General features: G+C 43.8%; 1 protein-coding gene and 1 long non-coding RNA gene across 5 annotated transcripts in view; one reads left to right on the top strand and one right to left on the bottom strand.

Moving 5' to 3' along the window:
* Positions 1-9,838, top strand: part of LOC309326091 — a 92,172-nt gene extending 82,334 nt beyond the window's left edge. For both annotated transcript variants that reach the window (XR_014150132.1, XR_014150133.1), the window contains one exon: positions 9,518-9,838. This is a non-coding gene — a long non-coding RNA (uncharacterized lncRNA). The remainder of the gene's footprint in view (positions 1-9,517) is intronic.
* Positions 9,839-10,420: 582 nt separating this feature from the next.
* The window catches only part of INSIG1 (insulin induced gene 1), a 110,869-nt gene continuing 94,428 nt past the window's right edge, over positions 10,421-26,861 (bottom strand). The window contains exons 2-7 of one of the 3 annotated variants that reach the window (XM_081834536.1): positions 22,857-22,891; positions 19,354-19,760; positions 16,288-16,412; positions 14,885-15,051; positions 14,223-14,322; positions 10,421-13,432 (exon numbers count right to left, since the gene is read on the bottom strand). In XM_081834536.1, the coding sequence (XP_081690662.1) occupies positions 13,403-13,432; positions 14,223-14,322; positions 14,885-15,051; positions 16,288-16,412; positions 19,354-19,753 (822 nt within the window). In that variant the 5' untranslated portion in view covers positions 19,754-19,760; positions 22,857-22,891 and the 3' untranslated portion in view covers positions 10,421-13,402. Of the gene's footprint in view, positions 13,433-14,222; positions 14,323-14,884; positions 15,052-16,287; positions 16,413-19,353; positions 19,761-22,856; positions 23,158-26,861 lie in introns of those variants that run through there. The other 2 variants (XM_081834534.1, XM_081834535.1) reach the window with 2 other exon arrangements.

The following is a 26,861-nucleotide window of genomic DNA, read 5'->3' as shown; positions in this document are numbered from 1 at the left end:
CAGGGGAGACTTCCTCCTCCAGGGCTTGGGCGCCCTTCGGACAAGAAGGGGAGCTGCTCACGAGTAATTCCGGTTGAATTGTGCCCCTGGCCAGTGGCAAAAATCTCCCTCTGATAAGAATGGGCCGCGGCTGCACACTTGATTTGCTTATTAAACTTAACTACAATATATATACATTTCAAAGCAACAAATTCGTTTACTGTGTACTCAAACAACCATTGTACAGTAGTAGAAGTTTCCACTGGGAAGCAACCAACTCCTTCCAAGGCTTGCGCTTCGTTGAACTAAAGTAATTTACAGTTGACTGGCCCTGCTTCGGATGGCGCTGTTGGCATTTTCCAGAGGCCCCGGGCTTTGGGGCGGAATCTGGCACGCACCAACTGTATGTCTGTATACCTCAAGCCCAGTTGAAAAGCTAAGAAAAGAGGGGTTCCCCTCTGCTGATAGTTGCGCAGCAGTTCTGAATCTCCGGGAGGAACCATGAGTTGCAACAGGGCTTCTAAGGAGGAAAAGTGGTGCCTTCATTTCGACTAGGATCTTGGGCACATGCGGGGAGCGAGAGTGGGGAGAACAGTTAAATGGTTAAAATGCCCTGCCCTGGTCAGTTCCGTTTGCACGCACGGGCTGGGGTGTCCAGTCTTCCCCTCCTTTTCCGCAGGGCAAGACGCTGCCATACTGACGATTCTTTTCGATGCCGGAAAACCATTTGCTTTAAGACTTGGTTAAGACTTGCTTAAGACTGTTGTCTTTCGGCTCCGCCCGGTTTGATCAGCCGATTCTACCGGCCTTTTCCAAAAGCTGGCGGCTGTCATCAAATGCTGGGGGGCCCTCACCCCGATCCCGGCAAGCAGAGCAAGGGACCCCCTTGCTTTGGCCAAGTATACTGGGCAAGCTTTCGGACTGCGCGTTCTTCTTCGCGCACAACCGTCATGGAGATGAGCACTTGTTTTAAGACGCGTTTAAAATACAGTCACAACCACTGGAGCCAGATGCCCAAGACATGCCAGGCAGCTGCGGTTCTTGCAGCTCTACGCGCCAACAGCGCCACTTCCCTCGCTAGCTATGGCGGCTTCTCGCAGAGGCCAAGATCCAGGACCCGGTTAAGCCCAAGTGTCTCGTTTCCAAGGCGCGTGTGACACACCAATGGCATTCCCGAAGGCAGTGAAGAAAGGAGCTAAAAAGCGATTGTTTGGGGGAGAAAGCCGGCTGCCCAAATCGGTACTGCGTCTGCTATTGGGTCCGGAGGAACACGTCGGACAACGGGAGAGTGGGGGGGGGGGGGACCTGCCTCGTGCTTAAAGGGTTCGCTTTCAGTTCAGCAACTTTCTAGTCCTCGACTTTCAACCTACGTTTACACCCATAAATCATGAGAGGGATTCTTTTCTTACCCTTCCGGGAGTAACAAATTAGACGGCCCTGACTCCCGCAATGCTTTAATCCGAGGCTTGTTTGCTACTCAGCCGTCAGTTCTGATCTTAGTAAAATCCCTGTTCTTATAATATACAAAAGGGGTAGTGAAAAGGGCCCTTTTGGGGATGGGGGGTATTATCCCAAGCAACCCAGTGACCTAAGCCTCTGCCTCCCTCCTCTTTCTGTGTATCTCCCCGCCCCAGCCCCCGCCCCCGCTCCCGCTCCGTATCCTTTCCTAGGTCAGTGTGCAAAACGAACTATTAGGGGAAGCTATTGATCGCCCATCGCGAGGGCTCCCCTTCCCTATTCAGCCGGCCCGGCGTAATGAATTCGTCCATTTGAAAACATTACAAGGAATATTGGAGATTGACTGGGAGAGGAAGTGACACTTGACCCCTTTCGGATCCAGCCGCACCCGGCAGCAGAGGAGAGGGGAAAGAGCGCTTTCAAAATACGAGTCTACCCTGCTGGGAGGCAGCAAGCGCGCCGCCGATCTCTCCCCTTCCCTCACTCCCTCGCCGCCGCCTTTCAGTCAGAGCTAGTGAGTCGGCAAAGCTCTGCAGTCCTGGGTCGGGAAAGGCTGCTGCAACAATGCGCGGCCCGACAACAGCCAAACCGCAGAGAGAGTGTGTGGTGGCGGCGGCTGGGTGGAAGCACTTCCCGCTCCCACTCCCCAGGATCGTGGCCAGTTCTGGATGGGGCGCCGCTCTTGGCGCAAGAAATGCACGGCCGGGCATTCAGAGAGCAAGAAACCCAGAAGCCTGCGGAGCAAGCGATGGCTTCCCTGAGTCACCCCAGGAAGCGGGTGCATCACTGCCCGCAGAAAGGAGGCGGCAACTTGGCTCCTGCCTCTTTGCTGCAGGGAAGAGCGGCTCCTCCACTGGGGTGCCTGCCTGCCTGGCTGGAGGCAGAAGCCCGTGCCCTGCCTTGCACGCGTGATGCCCTCACATCCTGCCAGTTCCTTGCTCAGACAAGAGGTGGTCTTGCTCTCCCTCCCGCCCATTACTCAGGTCGGAGTAGGGTTGCGCAGTTAAGCAGCAATCCTATACACCTAACCTGAGAATAAGCCCTATCGAACTCCATGGGGCCTGCAGAGGATTGCGATGTTGGTGGATTTAGTTTGCTTCGCTCGTGAAACCCTCTCCAAGCCTTGCCTTGTATTTATGTGTATTGAAAACATGTCCAATATATGGCGACGTGGGCTGGGCTTACTTTGTAAATACGGTAATTTGGAGTGGCGCTCACTGGATTGCTTTCTAAAAATAAGGAAACCGCACCCCAAAATACTCCAGGGAGCAAAGGACCCGGCCTGTGCTCCAGTCTGCGAGGCTTGCCAGGGTTCTGGCATCCCTTAACAGAGGAGATTTGTTGGGACCCAGTTTCACCCCAGATTTTGCGTCTTGGCCAGGCCTTGAGCTTGCAGCGGTTAACTACGGCAGGGAGGGAGGCGTGCAGCCACATTGCTCACACCCCAGCCTTCTGGGGCCTTTTAGCCGTTAGTGGACTACAACTCCCATCGGTCCCTGCTGGGCCTGGCTGTGGCTGGTGGGAGTTGCGCGCGTATGGACATCAACAGGCGTGGGAACTCTGTCTCCTCCTTCCAAGCAGATTTTGGTCCTCTGTATGCATCTAGCCGGGTTATCTGTGGCAGTACCCCTCTCCCTTTTGCCAGTCTAAAGGTCAAACTGTACGCTTAATTTTCTCGGCTGGATTTCAGATCCCTTTTTTCCCCGTCGCCCCATCTTGTCCCAGTCGCGTGGTGAACAGAGTTAAACCATTCGGAGAGGTGCACGCTCATTCCGTAGAGGGCTCGGATCCGGCGAGTTAAAGCGAGGTCCAGCCGTCCAATTTTGTACAGTCAGAAGGACGCAGGTTGAATTTGTTAAAAGAACACCCCCCCCAGGTGCTGGTTTTCTTTAAAAAGTAAACAAACACTCGTTTTGGCTAACATTGAATTATCCACTCAGTCTCCTACCCCCCAAAGTTATTCTGACTGAACTAATCGACATGACACCTCGTTTCGCAAAAATCCAATTAATTAGAAAGAAAAGCAGAACGTTCTTGCCTCTCTTAAGCACTTCCCCAACCTGCAGGAGTGGCGTCAAAAGGGTATTTTTTGCTGTTGGCTAGTAATTTCAGCCCCTCTTTATCCAGGAGACGACACCTATTCACTTCCAAGTCCAATTCAAGGTGCTCTGCCCTATCTTTAAATGCCAAAGAATATCATTCAGAGCCGCACAGTATCCTTTACAGGGGTGGAAAACCTGTGGTCCTACAGATGTTGCAGGAGTTCACAATTTCTGTGGCTGATGAGATTTGGGATCCAGCCATATCTGGAGGAGAACCATGGGCTCCCCACTCCTGTCAAAATCTCTGAGGCCCTTTTCCTTAATGGAGGCACTTTACACAGTAACAAAGGAAAGGGTCTTTTCTGTGGTGGCACCTTGACTTTGGAATGCCTTCCCAAGAGAGTTAACCAGTGGTGTTGCCGTAACAATATTTTCAGCTTTTCATTTGCCCAGGCAGTTAAAATGGCTAAATTAATTGTCATTGACGCCTCTCATGTTGCTAATGCATTGTGAACGTTGATGATGATGGTTTTGGATTTGTATATATGGCATGAGCAGGTTTATCCATGCCCCTTGTATACCGCCCTAGGGTCTGTTTAGATGAAGACTGGTCTAGAAATATTTTAAATAACAATAATAAAATAAGAAAGTTGTTTGGTTGCTCACCAGAACACCACACCCCTGCCCAGTTCAGCTAAATATTTCGCTATGTGAATCAGCCTGTTTCTGTGACCTGAGTTATCTGACCAGGTACCACTGGAACTTCTGAGTGCACAAGAGGAGTTAAGGTCATATTTTCTTTTTTAAAAATATATATTTTAATTAAATTTTACACAACACAGTTTAAACATATCAATCACCTTTACATTTAGGATTCTCAGAATCCCTTGACTTCCCCCTGCCCTTCTCTGGTTTCCAGTGTCCATCTCTTTTTATTCAACTTATTCTCCCCCCCCCCCACCCAAACTTATTGTATCTATTATTAACTTTTCCAGTATATTTTGTCTTTTACAAGTATTACTCTAATCCTGCCAAAGTTTTTAACTGTTTACAATGCTCTTTTAAATAGACTATAAATTTCCCCCCATTCTTTCCTAAACTTCTTCTCGTCCTAGTCTCTAATTCTCCCGGTCAATTTCGCCATTTCGGCATAGTCCATCATCTTCATCAGCCATTCTTCTCTGGCTGGAACTTTGTCTTCTTTCCATCTCTGGGCCAGTAGTATTCTTGCTCCTGTCATCACATACATAAATAGTCTTTTCTGCTCTTTCGGAATCCCTGCACCTATAATACCTAACAGAAAAGCCTCTGGTTTTTCCACAAATGTTATTTTAAACATTTTTTTCAACTCATTATATATCATTTCCCAGAATGCTTTTGCTACCTTGCATGTCCACCACATGTGGTAGAAAGTGCCTTCTTTTTCTTTACATTTCCAACATACGTTAGAAGCAGTTCTATATGTCTTTGCTAGTTTTACTGGTGTTACGTACCATCTATACATTATTTTCATATAATTTTATTTCAATGAGCAGAATGCCATCCAAATCTATTGTCATGACCTTCACGGTCTAAAATACCTGTGCTTCTCAAAGTTATCCATTCCTTTAGCCTTCAGAGACAGAACACCTCATAATACAATTTTAAATCTGGCAAAGCGAAGCCCCCCTCTTTCTTTATCATCTGTTAATAATTTATATTTAATCCTTGGTTTCTTCCCTCTGCCAGATAAATTTAGTTATCTTTTTGCTGTTGCTTGAAGTGTCCCTCCCCAATGGCCACAGGTATTGTCTGAAACAAAAACAACATTCTTGACAATACATTCATTTTTATAACAGAAGTTTTCCCCCAAAGTGATAAATTCATTCTATAATTTCTCCCCACCCCTTCTCGAATTCTTTTTTGGTATACACTTTGCTGAATAAAAAAAGCCTCTCATTACTGCTTTCCTTGTTTCCCATACAATATTTCGTTCTGTCCCTTTATGCAAATTCAATTCAGAATAGTCCTTCAGGATTTCCCCCACTTTTTGCATAGTTACTTGGTTGTCTAGAAGACTTTCATTTAGCCTCCACCTGAATGTGGAGTTTTCTTCTCCTTTTAACTCTGGTAACACTGGGTTGTGGTCTGATAAGGGCTTTGGTTGTATTTCGGTTCTTTTTCTCAATGGTAACTCATTTGATAGCCATATCAAGTCAATCTTCTGGCAGACTGATTTGGCTCTGATTAATGGGTATATGCTCTTTCAAATGGGTGTCTAAATCACCAAACATCAGTCAATTTTAAATTCTTCACCAAATTGAAAAGTCAGAGGTAGTCTTCCTTCTTTTGAATCCGTTTTTCTTATTCTCCTATCCATTTCTAATGAAACTACCCCGTTTAAGTCACCCATTAAAATTATTTTTTGATCCATGAAATCAAACAATTTTTCTTCCAATTCTTTATAAAATTCCAATATTTTATCATTTAGTGTGTAGATTCCAATTATCAATTTTCCACCACCTTGTAATGTTAACTCATTAGCAATCATTCTTTCATCCTCATCTTTAAATAGCTGTTTGGGGTTGTATTTGTCTTTTACATAAATTACCACACCTCGTTTTTAGAATATTAAACACCATTTCATATCAACAGTCAAATAATGCAAACTATCAACTGCCAGGTATCAGATAGTGAAATCAAACATCATGATACTGATAACCAATATTGTGAAAACATTCAAAGAACATTCAAGCACCTGGTGTTTTTTTTTGGTATTAACCTTTATAAAGGATAAAGCAGGGTATAAATTCATTTCAGCTCCATGAACCCCATTCAAAAGTCTATGAGAGATGCTCAAAGGCAATTGTAAGGGGCCTTCTGGGGAAATGATCACATTTAAATGAACTTCTCCCCTTTCACATTTAGCTGTTCCTTAAAGAAGAAAGGTGATCTGGAAAATCCCCATCATGGCCTTCTTAGGAAGGAACCCACCACTGACCACCTGGGTCATTACCTTAACTTGGGGGGAGAGAGTGATGTTTGGAAGCTGTAGGGAAGCAGCAGCAGCAGCACCCCCCTCCTCTTCCCAGAGCTGAAATGTTCATTTCCAGGTTGATTAATTAGAATGATGTTGTGCCCCACCCTCCCATCATTATTAGCTACACTGGCTTCTGATTAATTAGGCACCGGAATTTGGAGTCATATATTCGTTAGCAGATTGCCTGATTTTGTTTTTCTAAAAATATCCATAGGGGACCTTTTCCTGAGGAGCTTCATGGAAATTTTCTAACACACACCTCCTTCCTAGCTTGTTTTTCTTCCTCTTTTTGCAAACTGCTTCCCCCAGCCAGCAAGGAACCATCCTAATGATTGGAGAAAGGCAACCAGTGGCTTTTGTGCTCTTGAGGCACTCAAAGTCATTTTTGTCATGTGGTTGCGGAGAAAAGAGCCCAGCCATGCAGCAGGTATCATTATTCTTGGTAAGATCTTGACCTCCTTGCAGTCATGGAGGACTGCTCTCTTTAGGGCTATAGCCATGACCATTACCCAGAACCATCCAAATGCCACATACCAGGGGTGGAGAAACCTTTACAGATCAAGGGCCAGGTTCCTAACTCACAGGGAAGTCTACTTAAGGAGGGGATGCACAAATGCCTCCTTCAAGGGAGATTGTACTGCTCCCTTCTCAACTGAAGCATCCCCCTGGATCCATCTAGTCAACCCAAGTTTTATCCCCTTCTCTGGGAATGATGAGAGTTGGCATACAATAGCATAGCTTCCCTACCACTGGTCTACCCAGTGGTACAAAGTCAAGAAATAAAGTCAAAAAACAACAGCTGGAGAGTATCTGTTAACCATTTCCATGGTTCACTTCATCCCGTCTTAAGTAACAATGGGGGGCTGTATCATAATTCCTACTTCTGTTCTCTGAAGCCATTGACAAGAAGCTGATAGGCCTATAATTAAGTTTGGTTAGTAGCTCTGGGACACCCTTTGGATGTGTTTGGGAATGTTGTCTGAATTCCTATGTGAGCAGCTGTTTGCTTGGTGGCATTTATATTTCCATAATTTGCCAGTAAGCTGAAACCACCACAGGATAGCAGGAGGTGTTTGCCAGGTGCTAAAAGTGACACCAGAAACCAGGTTGATGCCCTTGGTGGCGCAGGCCCATTTCTCTCTAGGATGTTTGGAGTTCATGTGATGCCTTTGAAGAGGCAGCTCAGGAATACTGGAGCTTAAACATCTTCCTTCCCCACTCCAGGTGTTCAAGCTGCTTCTCCAACTGACCAGTACAATGAAGCAAGACATATTTCCTCTGGATGCAAGAAAGAATTTTGCAGATCAGAGAAGAATATGCAAACATTTACTTTTTTTCCAGAGCCCAAAGTGGAAGTAAGCTTAATTTTTCATTCAGTTACTGAAGCAATTAATTTTTTCTCCCCTGGTAGTGCCCACCCATTAGCAGTCTCAGTACAGAATAAATCTTTCCCTTTTGTAATCTTTCCCAGATGTTTGCTATTCACTTCTTTCTATTGAAGCTTCTGCTTCCAGAGGGCCTCCGTTAAAACGCATTTAGTCAGCAGGTACAACATCTGCCACATTCTTCTTCACCTGTGCCTCCAAGGTAAAGCCCCTTGCTTTCAGGCTTTGAAATAAGCAACTATTTTTCTCCATTATGGGCTAAAGTAATATATCTGTACACAATGACTTGCAATTAATTTCAAAACCAGACTTTTCAGACAGGCCAACAGATTGCTCAGTTAGGGCTGGGCTCGGTTCAGCTGCTGATATACAGCAAAGGTGAAGGGAGACTAATCCAATCCTCACAGTGACTTCTGCACCACCAGGCCAAAGGGCATTGGGGTCTTCAGCCAGGTACATCCCTTCAGCACAGCACAACTGGGCCTCCCTACATTATCCTCACAAGAAGTCTGTGAGGTAGGTTAGGCTTGGAGGCAGTGCCTGGCCCAGGGTCCCCCAGTGTATTTCATGGCAGAGCAGGGATTTGAACCCAGGTCCTAGTGCAACATTCTAAACATTATGCCACACTGGCTCTGTCACACCACAATACTCATTCTCTCATCTCTATAGCATGGAAGTATTAGGTCATATACAGCTAGGAATTTCCCCTCTTCGTTTCATGTTTTATTGTAAACATTGACATTCCAGTAGTTTGGTGGTCGAGAGAGAGAGAGAGAGAGAGAGAGAGAGAGAGAGAAGCTTTTCATACTTGAGGTTTTCATGATAGTATGTTTTTGTCTGAGCCATTTGGTTGAAAAATAAAGGGATTAGCATTGTGTGCTTTGCAGAAGACAGATTTTGTATGAGTTCTTTGGGCACCAGGTGACAGGAAGCCCTAGGATCCTAATGAACTGCCATTTCCCCTTCTTTACTGCACTTTCTCTGTTTCAAACAGCTATGTGGGAGGCAAGAATCCAACAGGTTAAACATTCTCTAGAATGGCAATTATGGAGAAAGCTTTACATTGATCAGGAAGCCTAGAAAGATTGAAACGGACTCTGCATGGTTAACCGTTAAAGAAAGCATTCCCTTTATATTTTGGGAATGAAGAACTTTTGCACGGATCAAACTCTCTGTAGATGTTTCAAGCTGACATGGACTCAATTAGTCACCAGAGGGAGCTCTTGTAAGCTGAAGAAACATTAGAATGATCATGACAAAAGGTTTCCCTTCATTTTTATCAAGTTAACCCTACAGGCAACTATAAGAAACTGCAGGGCATACCATTTCAGTTGCTCAGTCAGAAGGGGCAACCTGCTATTATGATATCCACAGGCTATTACAAAATTCTTCAGAATGTGAATGAGATAACAGCACTGAGGCCAGAATACATTTTGTTGGGTTGCCCTTTAAGAGGTGTTGTTCAAGGACAAAGCTCTGTATGTCAACTAAGGTTTTTAAGTTCATAAACACACCAGTTGTGAGCTTCATAAACAACAAATGCTTATCAGGGTGTAAAAAGTATTTGACAAAACCAAGACGGACAAGCTAGAAAGAATCAGATCCACACCTGCTTAAGGCTGGTTTTTTCTCAGGGACACAATCGTCTAGATATTGCTGGACTACATCTTCAAGCAGCCCCTGGCAGCAGAGCCAATGATCAGAAATGGTAACAGCAGTCCTACAACTGGAGGGCCCCTGGTTCCTCCCACTGGAGACTGGTATTGGTTAGGACATCTGGCCTTGGCCTACTGTTTCCTTAAAGCATTCAGTTAGGAAGGCTATAGCCTTTTCTATTTCTGGTCTACAGCATTTGTTGCCATAGCTAGTGTCCATATGTTCAAACTTAGTTACCTATGTTTGCTTCTTGTGTCCACTGGCCTCCATCAGCACTTGAATATAAAACTTCTTTCCAACAGCGGTGGAAAGTGAGTTTTCTTCCTAGCTGTTCAAGAAAGCCAATCCTCCTTAAGTAATGGCAGTATGGTGCTCCTAGCTGATGGGGTGAGAATAGCTATCTCAGAAAGATCCTATTTAGGCAGATACCTGGCAGCCAGCACCACTGGATTATTTAGCCTGGTGAGACATGCAGCTTGCTTCCATAAGGAAGATAGCCTCCATGGACTCTTCCTCGACACTACTTCCAGATTTGCGAAGTTCGTAAACCAAATTGTTTGTAAACAGGACTGTTCTTAAACCGAGGTACCACTGTACACAAGTTAGATACCAATATGAGATAGAAAGACCGTCATTGGGCATCTGAGTAAGAAATTTGTACATAACTAAACTGCCTCAATTTGGATAAAGATGTAGAGCATGCTATTAGATAGCTTGATAGAATGCTAATTGTGGAGCTACCTGCCTCTTCACAGCTGAAAAGGCAGTTAAAATGAAGTGTTTGAGACAAGTTATTTAAGGCTTTAGCATTTTCCCCAGTCAGATCATTCATTGCTGTCATTCAAAAGGATTATAATAACTAAGTAAACAAGGGACAGAAATGGTTGTTTGAAACCTTTAATTTCTTTTTTTTAAAAAAACCACCACTCACACACATTGTTGAAAAAAACTACCGAGTCTGAGAATCAAAGGATTCCAACCCAGAATAGTGCAATTCTCCCCCAACGCATATTTTTCCATATAACACAAATTCTGATCACTTTGGTTCAGATACTTACAAGTATTGGCAAGATTGAACTTTTAGTGTATATTTTGGCTGTCTTGTCAAAACACCACTTTACAAATAAAATACTTATTGATTTCATGATTACATATTTACAGTTACAATTGTCCTCTTTAGTTACATAGGGTACTAAGGTGTTGACATGGAAAAGTAGTTATTTGCCTCCTGTGCCACAGTATCTCAAACTAAACTATGAATATGGTGGCTTTTGTCTTTCAGATACATTTTCACGTGGGTATATTCACTTGAGAAACCGTATTGGACTATTTAGATTGGTAAAGAAAGGGGTTTTCCCAAACCTTTTAAAAACCAATAAAGGCTGCAATTTATTATTCAGTAATACCACAGACTGTAATAAAAGTCCTTCAGTGTAGTTTGTACCTTACTGCTTCAAGTCTTCCCTATCTCCCCTTTAAGAACAAAGATACCACTAACATTTTTTAGCATTTTCCAAAAATATTTCAGATAGAGTTGAATGAGCACTCCTTTGCTCACCTACAAGATGATCTGAAATGAACCCCCTTCTGCAACGAGATGGGAAAGTTGTTCCCTTACCTCTCTCCTTCTGTCATCTTGTATATCTGATTGCAGTGTGCAAGGGGACTATGAAAGGTGTAGCTCTCTGGAGGAATGCTGCACTGTAAGGGCTAGTGGAAATATAAAAACAATTCTCCTCTAGCTTGGATTTTAATCCCATCAGGAGAAGAATTTCAGAGCTTGAAAATCTTGCCTTTCCTTTGCAGTAGGCTTTTACAAACCCATAAGCCCCTGAAGTAAATTTCTAAGCATCCCTAGAGTTTTTGGACAATGATTCTCAAACTATGCTCCTGAGAAGGCACAACACACCACAGGTGGGAGGAATTCCAGAGTGGGAAAAATATCTTGCAGCAGATAGAACCACTTTCCTCCCAGCAACAGAGCCTAGTGTGGCAGTCACCTCAACTGCTATGGTAGCCATGGCCACTACCACATAGTGGGCAATATATGGGAGTTTTGGAACAGAGACAGCTCCTCACCAGATGCCTGGTTTTTGGAGGGAGTCCAATATGTTTAGTCATTTCAAAAGCCAGCATTACTACCCCAATGACAGAACCTTAGAACCACAGCAACAAGATGCATCTATATTGTTGTGTACAAGGATTCTGTGCACCCACATACCAAAGATCAAAGGGCTATTAGTAGGTTGGGGGACCTGGAAGGTGCAGACAATTAAGAAAGAGACCAGAGTTCAAACAGTTTGAGAAACACTGCTTTTGAGGAGGTTTCCTTGAACATAAACTGGAGGAGGGGTTTTTTTAGACTCAGTTTGGAACCTAAACAAATGAGAAGTCGCAAGAAGCTAAAACAGAAGAACGTCTAACTGCCTATTACAGAAAAATAGTCAGTAAGAGTTCCAGTTGTACACCATATCTACAAGACTGGAGTATTTCTTTTAAGACCAGGATTTAGTAGACGATACAAACTAGCATTACTAGATAAATTATTGCTGATTTTTGCCTCCATGCAGCATTGAAATGAGTTCAAAACTCTTCTTCAATATCACCAAGAAATACTAAAGAGGAGACAACAAGGCTCAGATTTCTCTCAACTGTACATTGCACTTTACATTAGGGTCAGCTGTTGTCTATATTATTTGAATGAATATTGTGCTCACCATGAAACTACTAAGAAACACCCAATGTGTATTGTAGTGACAAGCACTCTTCCTTACAAGGCAATCACAGATTGCAAGTTCTATAGGGTTGCGAAAAACAAACACTAAGCAGTGATCTGCTCCAAAACACACTGTAAAGCAAAAATCATTTAAGATAAGCCTTAAGTAACACTGTTGGCCTGCTCTGCACCTGTCATGGCATCTACTGCTTGGGCCCTGAAACTAGTCCAGTTGCTATATAGTTTAACAGGAATCACATAGGAATGCCCTCCTCTTAGGCTGGTGTAACACTCCAAGGACAGGCTTATCAGTAAAGTCACTTGAGGGCCTGCCCAACAGAGTTGCAGTGACATACATTACTGAGCAAAAATCAATTTTGGCTGTGTGTATCCAATAGCAGGGAAGTGGTAAGGGACCACACTATCAGTTTGATAAACAGCTGACAGACCTATTGCTTTTCTGTCTGCAAGATAGTTTGCTTCCCACTTCCAAGGAGAACAGGTTTTCAAAAACCACAAATCAAAGCACTTCGGATAAGTACTCCTGTGCAAAGCACACTGAAATAGGTAGAGTTCCTTACACCTCTCTCCTTTATTTCAGTGGAGAAAGCAAAGAATGTTTTCCAAGGGAACTGTGATTTGTGCCTATAGTTATTATTCCTTCGTACAACATCTGAAGGATTGTACCTTTTACTCTAATCGCCTTCATTTTAAGGCAACCCTATGTTAAAAGGACATTTTGATAAATACTATTCCTATTAAACCCATCCATGTACTCCACATTTCAGCACCAACCAACTTTCTTTGGGCACTTGTACAAAGCTTGTAATTATAAGTTTTGTTTCAAGGCTTTGAAATATGGCAGCTGGTTCAATGACTTCCAACAGGAACCTAGCACTTGGGAGAATAGCCACCAAGCATGGACTTGCTATGCATTATGTCTGTACTGACTTCTCCCACAGAACAGTCAAACCCAGAGGCTTCTAGGAAAAAACATCAAGGTAACCTCTTGGCCACTCTAAGGTGAATAAGCATCTTTTCACCAGCCATTTGCGCAGGAAGCTCACGCAGGTTATTCAAGAAGAAAAAAATTCTAGTTCAGATTCAAGAACTGATCTTCGCCTCCCTTCGGTGCAGATCCAAATATTTAGTCACTGTGAGGCTTCTCAGGAACACCCTGTGGTCAAAACCAAAAATGTTATTGCAGTTTAATGTTTAACACTATGCTGAAACTTAACTGCATTCTTGTAAACAAGCTAAACCTGCACCAGCAGTTGGTACTTCCAGGAGAATGGGGAAGAGACTTACCATCACTGCCCTCCCTGACATTTGCCTTTTGTTACTGTATGCCTCTGGAGTAAGGATATGGGAGCCAGATATGTGGGTACCTGTCACCACAACGTGGATGTGCGATGTCATACGCACACACCTGCATGTAGTGCATCATGTGATGTCGCGTGCACTATGTGCAGGTTTGTGTATGTGTGACATTGCACATCCACATTGTGGTGGGCGGCAGCTCCTCTTCCTTCTCCTCTGCAGCCAGCAAGGCACCCTTTTCTGCGCGGAGGGGCTTGGACTTGGGGGCAGAGAGACTCTGCCTTTGCTCCTGAGCTTCCCCCACTGGAAAAGGGTGCCTTGCTGGCTGGCTGCGGAGGGTGGAGCTGAACTGCTTCTCTCTTGGAGGCAGCACTGCTGCCACCTTTTCTCATTGACATTGTGGGTGCCAGGTCCCCACAATTATATTATTGTGGGTGCTCAAACACCCATAGTCCCCTGGAGTTGGTTCCCATGCACCCAAAAGACCAAGGCTAGGATGATGTACTTCAGGTCACGTAGGTCACACCCTTGTAAAGTACCAGTTACTCTTATTAGTCACCAAATAACATGTCCTGCATACAGGTTTAACACTCATCAACTTAATTTCCCTTTTAAAAATGGCTAAACACAGATTGTATGATAATTACCATAGCTAGCTGCCGTCCTATGTTTCCTACAGTCACACCTCCCGAGAAAAATATGCATGGTAACCAAGACCGGATGTAAAGGAAATCTGGGGATGTATACCTAAAGAAAGATATAAGAAAGTGAGACATGCCTGCAGTTTTAATATCTGTGCAACAAGGTTTGTCTTTTAATATGAACACTTAGCTATGCTGGAACAAGTGGTAGTTCTGTGAATTTCGATACTGCCATCTTACATTTTGTCAGCAGAATTAAATATCTGATTGTAGAAGATACAGTTCTATTTGTACAGTCACATCCTGTATTATTACCACAGGGGTGGTGAAAGGGATTAAACGTCTCATGCTGTGTAAATAGGGAAAGCTTACAGAATGCTTAGAGGGAAAGAAATTGAACAATTCATGTCTTCTCTGCACAAACGTTTCTTTCCTATTTTCTCAATGGAACACACCTAGAATCAAGCTTAAAGTGATCCAACCACTTAGCATAAGGACAGTGTGCTGCTGCCTTGTACAAGTTTACAATATCATTAAGACAGAGTGGCTTATAACTCTCATTTTTTAGCAGCAGAGTGGGCACACACCTTTGCTTAAGAATGCAAGTCAAATTTAACTAATTTTTACTTTAAAATAGACAATTTAAAGTCACAAGATGGGATACTTACTGATAAACTCCATTATAGACAAGGAACTGTGTAATCAGAGTAGCTACAAAAGCTATTGTAATTCCAAGACCAAGACCACTTCTTGAACGATCAAATGTCCACCAGAGACCCAGTGACAAAGCTGCCAGGGTCAAAGAGAGTTGGATATTGTTTGCAAAATCCAATTTCTAAGAAGAAAGTTAAGGAAAATTCTGCAGCTTTGAAGTCTGACAAGTTTCTTCTTGCTCATCATAACAATCTTCAGACATAGCCAGATTTAGTTTTCTGCTTCAGTGCTGTTAGATGGTGTCTACACCATCACCCCTTTCACATTTTATTTGTCTCTTGTGTTGCATACATTCCTCTTTTGTACATGTATACCTGTATATGCAGTATACAAATGCAAAAATCACTTCAAGCAACGGTCAAAAGTAGCAAATGGGTACCATTAGCCTGCAGGGGACAATTTTTCCCACAGCTTCTGTCAAGATATAACGAGGACCATTGCAAGTAAATTACTGCCTCTTCAAATAAGGTGCTAATTTTCTTGTAATGAAATTCAAAGTGAACTCTTGGGACATATCTGAAGGAGAAGCTAGTGCAAAAACACTAACAAGCTTTATTTGAGAAAAAGGCAAATGCTACATATTCATGCATGCGCCCTACTCGACTCTACTAACAAGTGAGGATTTGGGTGTGTGAAAAATTCAGACCACCGATTGAGTGGAGTCTGTGACATAATCTAATTCTATCCCAATAGCCCAGAGCTGCTATTCTGTTAAACAGGCTGGGCTGTAGCAAACTAAGTTTTACTCTGAGTAAACCCACTTGAAATTAATGGACACACTTAACATAGGGTCTCATCTGAGTAACTAATGGAAAGGATTACTCAATGGGTCTACTCTGAGTAAAATTTAGTTGGCTACCACCTTCTCTTTTATTTTAAATCTCCTTTTACTCACAGCACTACTAACTTTTTATGTGTCTTATAAACCACCCTAATCCTCAGGACCTTTTAGCTACCTTAGCAGAGAAATTTGTGTTAACAGCAGCTGCAGCCCTAAGAACATCAAGTGCAGCTGATACAATCAGCAATGTCCTACTTGCCACTATCAAGCCCTTGTCTCGCTATAGGCAGACAAGTGGTTTCTTTGTGCCAGTCCAAGAAGCCTTATCCCAGATCCTTCAAAGCATTTCCTAGTACAGGACGTTGCTGTGAGACACACAATCCATTTCAAGTGACTATTCTAGAGGCACAAGTCCAGAAATAAGGATTTCAAAACCCAGTCATTTCTCCACATTCATGCTGAATTTCTCCACATTTCGGTTGAAGTTGGTCAAGTATAGACTGACAAGAACTTTATAAATAAATTCCATTATAATTACACCAGATATGGACATTAATCACATCATTCTAAGGATACAGCACTTGCATGGTTAATGCCGACAAAGACTGCTATACACCGCATAACACTGGCCCATTCTCGCTTGAATTTGTGAGGCTCACCAAGATGACTGTCAATGCAGGGATACAGCAGGCCAATAACAGCTGTAAAAGAAAAAGGAGAAATTGTTCATACAATTTTAATATCCAAGCTGTTGTAAATATAAATCTATTCAGCACATGCCAAAGTCTTATGCAGACTAGAACCCATTTTCCCTACTGTTGTGTCTGCTAATGATATTTCACAAATTGTATAGTGTTTCACATATTCTTATGTTATGCTTCAAGATGCGGGACTATGGTGGAACATGTATGAATCTTACAAGTTATAAAAGGAACTAATTTATTTGTGTATATACTACACTGCTTATATTAAAAAGAAGTTTGTTTCTGTTCCTTGGTAGAAGATGTAAGCCTCAGGTAGAAGCAGAATCAATATTTTAACAGTAATAATTAGCTGCCTAGACCAAGAGCCCAAATTTCTTCTGACTTTTTATTAGAGATATTTCACACATTCACCCTTCCTCTGAAAAATATATCCACATGGAACACATTTAAGTACTACTGAATTTTTTTAAAATTCAAAGTTCAGGCATTTGACTTTCACAGCACTTTTGCTAGTTAACAGGTAAACTATTGGCTGTAGGCACCACTGAAGAATGTATTCTAGAGCAACCAGCCAGTTTTTATTAGCAGAAGTTGCTTCTAATCATTCCAGTCATTCAGATTGTTACAGGACAGTGTACACCAGGGGTGCCTAATGTGTGGCCCTCCAAATGTTGATCAACTCCACCTCCCAACATCCTTGATCACTGGCCATGCTGAGTAAAGCTGATGGAAGTTGGAGCCCAATACTACCTGGTAAGCTGCAAACACACACAGCAGCTGCTTAGCCTCATCAGGTGACTTGGTTCCCACTCACTGCCACACATAAAGCTATTTTCCCACAGTGTTTTTCCCCAGTATGAAGAGTTTCCTTATCAACATGGCCAACTGATGCTGGGCTGGAAACTCTTAATGCCAGACAGAACTATTGCTCTACATGTTTAGTTACAACAACAGGAGTACAGTGGTACCTCGGGTTAAGAACTTAATTCGTTCCGGAGGTCCGTTCTTAACCTGAAACTGTTCTTAACCTGAAGCACCACTTTAGCTAATGGGGCCTCCTGCTGCCGCTGCACCGCCGGAGCACAATTTCTGTTCTCATCCTCAAGCAAGGTCCTTAACCTGAGGTACTATTTCTGGGTTAGTGGAGTCTGTAACCTGAAGCGTCTGTAACCTGAAGTGTATGTAACTTGAGGTACCACTGTATATTAAAATGTTAAGTCCATTTCAACTGGCCTCTGAGTGACAGCAGTTAATATACAGGCTAGAACAGGGGTCGGCAAGGCTTACCGGGCATGGGCTGGATCACTCCCGCAGAGATCCTCCGTGGGCCGGATCGGTGCAGCGTGATGCCAGAAATCAATTCTGCGCATGCCCAGACGCCGAAAATAGAGCCTGCGCAGAAGTGATTTCTGGTGCCACGGAATACTCCCTGCGCTGCGCTACTTTAGCGCAGCGCACGGGGGCTCGCCGAGCGGGTGGCTCGGTTCGGGGGTGGATCGTAGGTCGGTTAAATGGCCTCCATGGGCCTTAGGTTGGCGACACCTGGGCTAGAACTTGGTTTTGTTTCATTTCAGAGGGCACACAATACTATGGGACAAACACTGGCTGTTTCTGTGTAGAATATCTGAAGTTCACTGCTTTACTCATGATGCAGAGAGGTGGCTAAAACTGAAGCCACCTGTTTTGAGAAACACATACGTATATATCCTGCTCTAGAGCAACACCTGCAGCCAAAGGGGCAGGTCCCACCCTGCACTGGCAAGAGCTGTTTTGTACTGCAGAAACCTATTAGAAAACTAAATTTTATGTTGCCAGAAAATAACATCTCAAATTCAGACAGTAATCAAAAGGAATGGCAGTAGCCAGTACGGTTCTGAGATTGGGTTAAACCTTCATTGGATTAAAAATCATAGAACTGTAGAGTTGGAAGGGACCCCGAGGGTCATCTAGTCCAACTGCAATGCAGGAATCTCAGCTAAAGCCTCCATGACATGATGAATTTTTGGGGTAGCTTGATAAATTTTGGCTTTTCTCCTTCATCTCTTTTCTGTGTTGCTCTCTTCAAAAGTTTTACCAACATAAAGATTTATGTTTACACTTCAAACATTTCTGCCAAGCATTGCAACATTCTACTTAATAGAATACAGCTGTGTTTTAATGCTCCCCTATAGTGCCATTTGAATCCACTGTGTAGTTAGCAACAGGAGTTGTTTAACATTCAGCTATTTGTTCTGCTTCTTTATATAACAAAATAGATTTCTATTTTAACTAAGCGTTTTGTCCTAGGTATGCTACAGCTTTTGCAAGGGGGCGGTGCAGGAGGAAATCCCCTTACATTTCTGCTGGCAAATGAAGCTGCTGCAGCTGCTCTCAGAACAGGCAGCTAGCCAAGCTTCACTTCCCATCCTCTGCTGCCGCAACATGTGACTTCCTTGTTTTTGATTCAAGTATGTGGCATGTTCAGGCAGGCAACCAATAGGAGTGAGAACACGCGACTCACCAGTTTCAAAAGGGAACCAATCATAAGGCAGAGAGTGGTGATGAGTCATGCAAGCGCCTGTGCTAAAACTTTGACAGACAATAGCTTGGAGGAAACTCTTCCCTAATTCCAGGGCTAACCACAGTACCAACTCTTAAAGCAGCATCAGCCCACGAAAGTAACCTGCTACACATCCCTGCTCTTTCCTAGACAACATGCTTCTGCTTAATCCGATTGTTCTCTCAATTTGCTCAGCAGCTAGACGGCATTAACAAAGCATGCAGACTCTTAAGTCATGGCCAATCCTGAAAAGAGTGCAGCAGACTGAAGAAGCAAACCCCAGCAAGTTGCGGGTCTCAAATACCACCCAGCGACAAAATACAATCCAACGTCGAGAACTGCCAATGCCTTCTTTCCACAACGATTCCCAAACAACCAAAGTTTAATCTGGTGACTTACCTGCTGCTGTCCCACAGCAAGGGGGCACCCACCAAGCAGAGGAGAAGATTGTAGAAATGACCTCCTCGGGGAAGAGTGTTACGTTCCTCTGGATCTGCAGCAAGTTCAGCACCAGGGCGAGGAAAGTGCCAACGACAAAGAGCACCAGGCTCCGTTGCACTACGTCCCTGCTCAAGTTCAAACTGCTGCTGGTGCCACTGCCAAGGTTTGAGCTGCTTGGGTTCCGCATGCTGTGACTCACTAGTTTTAGAGGAGAACTCGAGACAGACGAGCTCAACATTTCGCCCACTTTGGCTGCCAGCCCTGTGGCACTTCCACCTAAGGGGGTTCTCTGCCTTCTCCTGGCAGTACAGGAACAACTCCAGGTCTGATCTTCTGTTCTGGACACAGGCTTCTCCATGAGATTTCTGAAAGGGGCATCAAGAAGTTATTAGTGCCAACATTCGGCTGCAAAGCCAGCCATCAAGTATGCCATGTGCTTTATCTGTGTAACTACTAATGGTTTGTACTTGTCTACCATGAGATATAGGAATTTTCTTTACAAATGAGAAGTCAGTGTCAGAAAAACATATGAAGAAAACCCAACATTCCTATGGTCATCTTCAGTACTTTAGGAAGTAAGAATATTCTATAGCCTTGCTTTGGACACTAGAGAATAGTTAATGAGTTCACTTCCAGGTGAGGTGTGGAAGCCCAAGACAATTTTTGAATACAGGTAATACTCCACTGATGGATAGGATACACTGTAGTTAATATAGCATAGTAGTTAAGAGAATGAGTTGCAACCTAGGAGGTCGTTAATTTAAGTGATATCTCAGTCATGATTCACAAGGTGACCTTAAGGAAAGAACTCTCAGTGATGTTGGGATAATGCTTGTTTACCATGCAGGATTGTTGTAAGGATTGTTCTCATAATGTATGCAACTGTCATTCTGAACACTGAAAATGATATATTGCTTGGCATTACTATTACTATTGCAAAACATTCTAAGCAACAGTATATGTAATGGCTGGAGCGTTTGACCAGACTGAGGAAAAACAGGTTCAAATCCCCACTCAGCCATGAAGCTCAAGGTGTGACCTTAGGCCAGTCACCCTCTCACAGTCCAACCTATCACATAAGGCTGTTTCAATGATAAAATGAGAATGGGACAGGGGACCATGTGCACTACCTTCAGCTTCTTAAAAGGAAGGGTAGGAACATCTACCTAGAGCTTTAAACATGCCCCTACACCATGACAAAAATATAAACAAGCATATAATAGCATGTTTTCAGACATTTCACATGAAGTTGTCAATTGCCATACAAACAGTGATGCTTATATAGTGACAAAAATACTGGATCCTTTAGATTCTTATACATATTAAGAGAGTAACACCAAGCTGTCCCAGCATCAGTGACCTGGGACAGTTAATCAATACTTATAATACAGATTTTCAATGGCTTGGTCTAATAGCTAAAGAGTTCACAATTTGATTTCCCCCCTCCAGCAGATTACTAACATCTCCAGTGAGTTGGCCCTTCCAATTCAGAAGAGAGAAAACTTTGAAGTGCCTCAAAAGAGCATTTATTACATACATGATCCAGAATCCATTCTGATGTTGTAAAACTAGACATGCTAGATGATCAAAATAACACATTTTGCTTTATAAAAACCTACTGCTTGCATAGCAATTTATACAAAGCTACAAGCAGTCCTTGTTATTTGTATAGACACAATATGAAGACAATGCCCTGATCTGGGAAAACCTTTAACAGACTACCTATACTGCTGTTAAGATGTACACATGCCTATTGGAACTTGATAGGATCTTCCTTTTGGTGTTTGGGCAGCAGCTTCCAATACTGCCTTCTTTTAAAAGAAAGCAGTTTTGCTACACCTTAAAGACTAAAGTTTTATTATAAAATATGTTAGTCTTTAAGATGTCAAAAGACTGCTGTTGTTGCTGCAGCTGACTAACATGCCTGCCCCTGGAAATTATTTTAGTGAAAAGTTTTATCAACTGGATATTAATCTTTATCCACCTGAAGCTAAAGTTATTTCTGCTACAGTCCCCTGCCCTGGGAGGGATTACTTGAATTGTACTGCTCCCAGGGATCTCCTACTGCTGGAGGGCAACAGGTCCAATTTTTCTCTAGAATCAATAGCCTGACAATTCTCTTTCCCACATAGGAGAGCTGGGTGCAACCCAAACCAAAAGTGCAAGCATTCCTAGACTGCTTTCATTCCTGGGAAGATTTCACCAGAGAGAAACTAGCCTTTCAGTAAAGGGAAGTTTTCCTTCTGCACATATGTTTTCCCTAAAAGCTAGGAGTATTGAATGCCTATCAGGAGCAACTGATAGTTGCTCTATGCTCTATCCTCTACCCTTGTGTTAGGTTTTTCAAGTATCTATTTAGATCTTCCATCCCCATTTACTGAAAACACTTGGGGAGGACTTAAGTATCCGCTACCCATTCTTTTGGGAGAACTCTTAGATCTTCACCTGTAAAATAATGACAACAGGGTCAAAATTCCCAAGTGCTGGAGATTCACACATCCCTTCCATCTCTAAAAATTACAATCCTATGCATGCATACTTAGAAGAAAGACCCACTGAAGTCCGTGACAGCTGCTTCCAAGGAAACAGAGAAAGAACAGAATCATAGAATTGTAGAGCTGGAAGAGACCCTGAGGGAGGGTCATCTAATCCAATCTTCTGCAATGCAGGAATCTCAACTAAATCATACATGACACGTGGCCATCCCAGGCCTTTTGCCAAGTTTGCTGTCTATGTGATGATTTGTGTGTGCAAGTACTCCAAAACCCACCCTGCCTAGCCTTTCCCCGGCTTCTACAGATACATAACACCTTCGTAGGGTATGCCTGTTGCAACCAACCAAGGTGGGGAAGGTGCTGGCAAGCTTTTATTCCACACAGCTACGTCTGGGGCTCATTACTGCTTCGAGGATCCGCCTAGACGGAATCCAAACGAGGGGAGCATTTTCCACCTTCCTTCTCCTCCAGCAGCGGCCCCAGGCTAGAAGACCGCCGATTATTTTACTGCAAAAGGGCGCCTTTCTTTCTTTTTGTGCAAAGCATAGAGAACAAATACGGGAGGGGGCGAGAGACAGGGCTGCGTGCTCGCGTCTCCTACTTGTTGGGCATCCCTCCCCCTGCAGGGGCAGCGGCGAAAACGCAGCAAAGGGGCTGGAGGAGCAATGCAGCCCAGCTTTGATCCCCAACGCCGCCACCCGCGCTCCTCGGTGAGAAGACCACCAAGGAGGGACGAAGGCCGCAGCCATTGCTCTCCTTCCCCCATCCCCGCCATAACCTCCCCCCCATTGGTTGCCCGGCCCCGCCAGCACCTACTGCCCGGAGATAGACTCCCCCTGTATAGGGAGGCTCCGTGCCTGGGACTTACGGTCCTCAAGGCACCCGCAGCCGCCTCCATGAAGCGGGCAGGCGGGGGTGGCAGCCCCGCCCGCCGCCCCTTTCCCTCGCTCCTGCCCGCCTGCCTACCTGCTCAGCCAGGCTCCGTCTCCCTCAGCCGCACACAGCTCCCTCCCTTCTCCCCGCTCGCGCGCCACCAGCGCCTGGCTGAAAGGCTTATAAAGCGGCGAGCCCCGAAGTCACGTTACTCGCAGCCGACCTACCCGCAGCCGCAGGGCCGGCCGCGCCAGAGCCCTCCCTCGCCTCTCTCCGCGGGAGGGGGCGCCGCGGCGCTGACGACTGTATCGGCGGCGGCGGCCGAAGGGGCGGGGGGAAGCCGACAGGGAGCTTTCCTGGGTAGCCCCGAGAACAACATTTCAGTCTGGTGAGGCCGCTCCAGCCAATGGGAGGCAGGCGGCCCATATGACGTCGGGGACACACCACCCGCCCGCCCTCAACTGACAGCTCGCGCGCTGACAGGGCGGGAACAGGGGTTGGGTGAGGTGGCGCTTCCCGCGGGGAGGGGGAGGGACGGGGATGGGTGTCCGAAGGGCGCGCTCGCGACGTGCCGTGGCGCGAGGCGGGTTCGCTCCGCACGGAACGTTCCATCCCCAAGTGCCAGTTGGCGGGCCTTGCGCAGCGCCCCCTCCCGCCCACGCAGTTCTCTCGTGTTCATAACTAGGGGAGACTGCGGTTTCCATATCTATCTATCTATCTATCTATCTAAAACAAATTCCTTCCAGTAGCACCTTAAAGACCAACTAAGTCAGTTCTTGGTATGAGCTTTCGTGTGCATGCACACGATACCTGAAGAAGTGTCTGAAGAAGTGTGCATGCACACGAAAGCTCATACCAAGAACTGACTTAGTTGGTCTTTAAGGTGCTACTGGAAGGAATTTGTTTTGTTTTGACTATGGCAGACCAACACGGCTACCTATCTGTAACTCTATCTATCTATCTATCTATCTATCTATCTATCTATCTATCTATCTATCTATTACCTAGCCATTTTCTGCTTTCAGGGAGTAAATGGGTTGGCTCCTCTTCTTCCTCCCTCCTCCTCCTCCTCCTATTATTATTATTATTATTACCACAATAACCCTGTGAGGTAGAGAGAAAGTGGCTGGGCTCAAGGTCACCATGAGCTTCACAGCGTGAGTTGGGGTTTAGCACTAGGCAAGGGTCTCCCTTGAGGCTTATTAAAAATACTTAAGACTGCAGTCTGTGAGGCTTTTTTATTTTTAAACAAAACACCTTCACTTTCTTTCTGTTTGTACCCTAAAAATCGCCCTCCCCAAAATTGCCCTCCCACGCAGGATTAAGACCTTTAGAGGCCCTAAGCACTTAAAAGGTTTGGGTGCTCCCATATAGATCTAATTCAAAATATAAACAACAATAAACCGTAAAATAAAGTTCCATTTCTTTAAATGAAACCTACAGTAAGATGGAAAGTAATGTTTATTTTTGTATACTTCCACTTTGCTTATATTAGAAAAGTTTTTATCTTACTTTTTCTAATTGCAAAGTCTTTTATCAGATCCTCAAAACGAATCATACGTAACACATCTGATTCTATACTTTGTAGAGATAAAGCCTGTCTTGTTACATAGTTGCCTGATTGGGATTTTTAATATAGTTCATATGAGAAAATGAGGGCTCAGCTGAGCACTTTGAGACCATTAATGTTAAAAATCTGGCAATGGAAAATTTCTTTGGTATCCCCCTTCCCTTGATGCCCTAAACACGTTCTTGTTTTGTTTAACGGTTAATCCAGCCCCGCACCCTCTGCAGGCTGTGCTCCCCGTGGAGGAGATGAGCTCTGGATTAGATAGTTGTGTTGCTGGGGTATGTTGTTGTTGCTGCTGCTTTTAAACACATGGATTGGAAACTAAGCAATTGTATCTGATCCCCCCAAAACCAAACAGTGCCCTCAGGGTAGAAGACACTTTTGCAGCTCCTGGGTGACTTGAGACTTCTCAGATCATATGGGAGGCATTGATAATATGCTTCTTTCCTATACCAGCATTGGCCCAGGTTTCGGGAGAGGGCTATGTGGACATGGGATGGGCTCTTGAGGGCTTTGCTATCCAAGAGCCACCGGAAGACCCATGCCGCTGTGTTTAGCACACAACAGGAAAGTAATGACATGAGAATTTTACCACTCTGTTCCTCTACTTCCTCAGATTTCCTGAAGATTTCTGATCCAAATGCAGATGCATGGTTAACTTCTCGTTACTTAAGATGCAAAAGGTGGTCAGTTACCCATGTGGTTGTATGCCCATCATTTAACATGTGCTCATCTGCATCCACACAATTTTTAATTTTAACAACAGCCCTGAAATCTGTTTGCAGTGCCAATATAGGAGGCTTCTTCATGCACCTTTTCAGGCAACCTGTGTTTTTAGTCACAATACCCCAGGCTATACCAGAGCTTGGAAAATTCATTTTAAAAATAAACTAGTCCAAGTTCAACATGTTCACAAAGGAACTAATTCCCGTTCATGTTTGTCCCTTTACAAAAACAATTACTGTAGTTTGGTTCACATTCAGTTCAAGTTCATCCAAATGATCCTCGGCAGTTTTTCAGCATTCAGAATGTTACAAGCTGCTGTGCTGAAGTATAAAATATGCTTTGGAGGACTAAGAATACATCAACACACAGATATACTGTATACACACAAAATTGTTTATTTTTTCCATTTATTCTATTTAAGCTTAAAGGCCAAAGTATCTAAAAAGTGAAAAAAACACATGTAAGAGAACAAACTTGAAGATGAACTAGAAATTGTTCAAAGTTATTCCCTAAAACGAATGTAATTCTCTTTCAGTTCACCCAGCAATTATGGGAACTACTTCTAGGTGTAGTTCAGAGATCTTTGAACTTATCCAGTGAACTTTATTAAACTGAAATAGTTCATTTCTTGGATTTCTATGTTACTGTATATGCTGGTGTCACATACTGAAGTAGTTTGTCTAGAAGTGCAAACCTATTCTGTAACAGGCAACTCCCTGTTTGCATGGGATTTGCGTTCCGGGTTATAGTGCTTGTGTGAAATCGCATATAATTGGAACACCCATTAATAAAGCCTGCAGACACCCTGTTTGCCCCTGCCCTGCCCTGTTCTACCCCTTTTTGTGACATTTTCAGGTGACTTCTAGGTTCGGCATGATGTACATGTATGTGGTCATGCAAATATTGGACATGCCGAAAACGGTTGCTGCCTGTATGTTGGGAGTATGTCTGAGTTCAGTGAAACTTACTCCCAAGTAAATAAGTTTAGATAGCGCCTAGAAAAGCCTGAGTATTTCTTTAATAAATAAAAATTACCCAATGTTCTTTGTACTAGAACAGGGGTCAGCAGACTTTTTCAGCAGGGGGTCGGTTCACTGTCCTTCAGACCTTGTGGGGGGCCGGATTATATTTTGGAAAAAAATATATGAATGAATTCCTATGCCCCACAAATAACCCAGAGATGCATTTTAAATAAAAGGACACATTCTACTCATGTAAAAACACGCTGATTCCCAGACCATCCGTGGGCCAGATTTAGAAGGCAATTGGGCCAGATCCAGCACCTGGGCCTTAGTTTGCCTACCCATGTACCAGAACGTATGAGGCAGTGGTAAGGTGTAGGTGAAAGTTCTTCTGTACAGTAGAACTTTACTGATTTAGGTATTACTAAATACAAGGACTTGGGAGATTAGCAGCCTCATCTTGTATGTTTCTTCCCCTTGTCACACAGATGGATTGAATTGGGATCTGGAATTCTGAGGTTACAACACAAATAGTTCAACTAGTTTTCAGGACTCAGAAATTCTAAACAACTCTAGTTCAAGACTAGAGAGTTAAGGTTAACTTTCCCAATTTTTCCTTAAGGCCAGCTTTTCCATTACTTCATTAAATGTTTGTCTGACAGGAAATCGGCAGAACATAGTTCATCACTTAGAAAGCATTGGTATGCAAAGCTAAACGTGACTGTAAAGACATCAACTCTGGGCAAAGTTCATCAGAGTTCTTAACTTCAGTGAACCTTTGTTGCAATGAAGCAATAGGGAAAGCTTGCCAAAGAACACTAAAAGGGACAGACCATTTAT

This window comes from Podarcis erhardii (genome assembly GCF_964252035.2).
Source record: "Podarcis erhardii genome assembly, chromosome: 12".
Classification (NCBI taxonomy): Eukaryota; Metazoa; Chordata; class Lepidosauria; order Squamata; family Lacertidae; genus Podarcis; species Podarcis erhardii.
The sequence above is the reverse complement of the archived record's forward strand: the minus strand, read 5'-3'. Positions and strand labels throughout refer to the sequence as shown.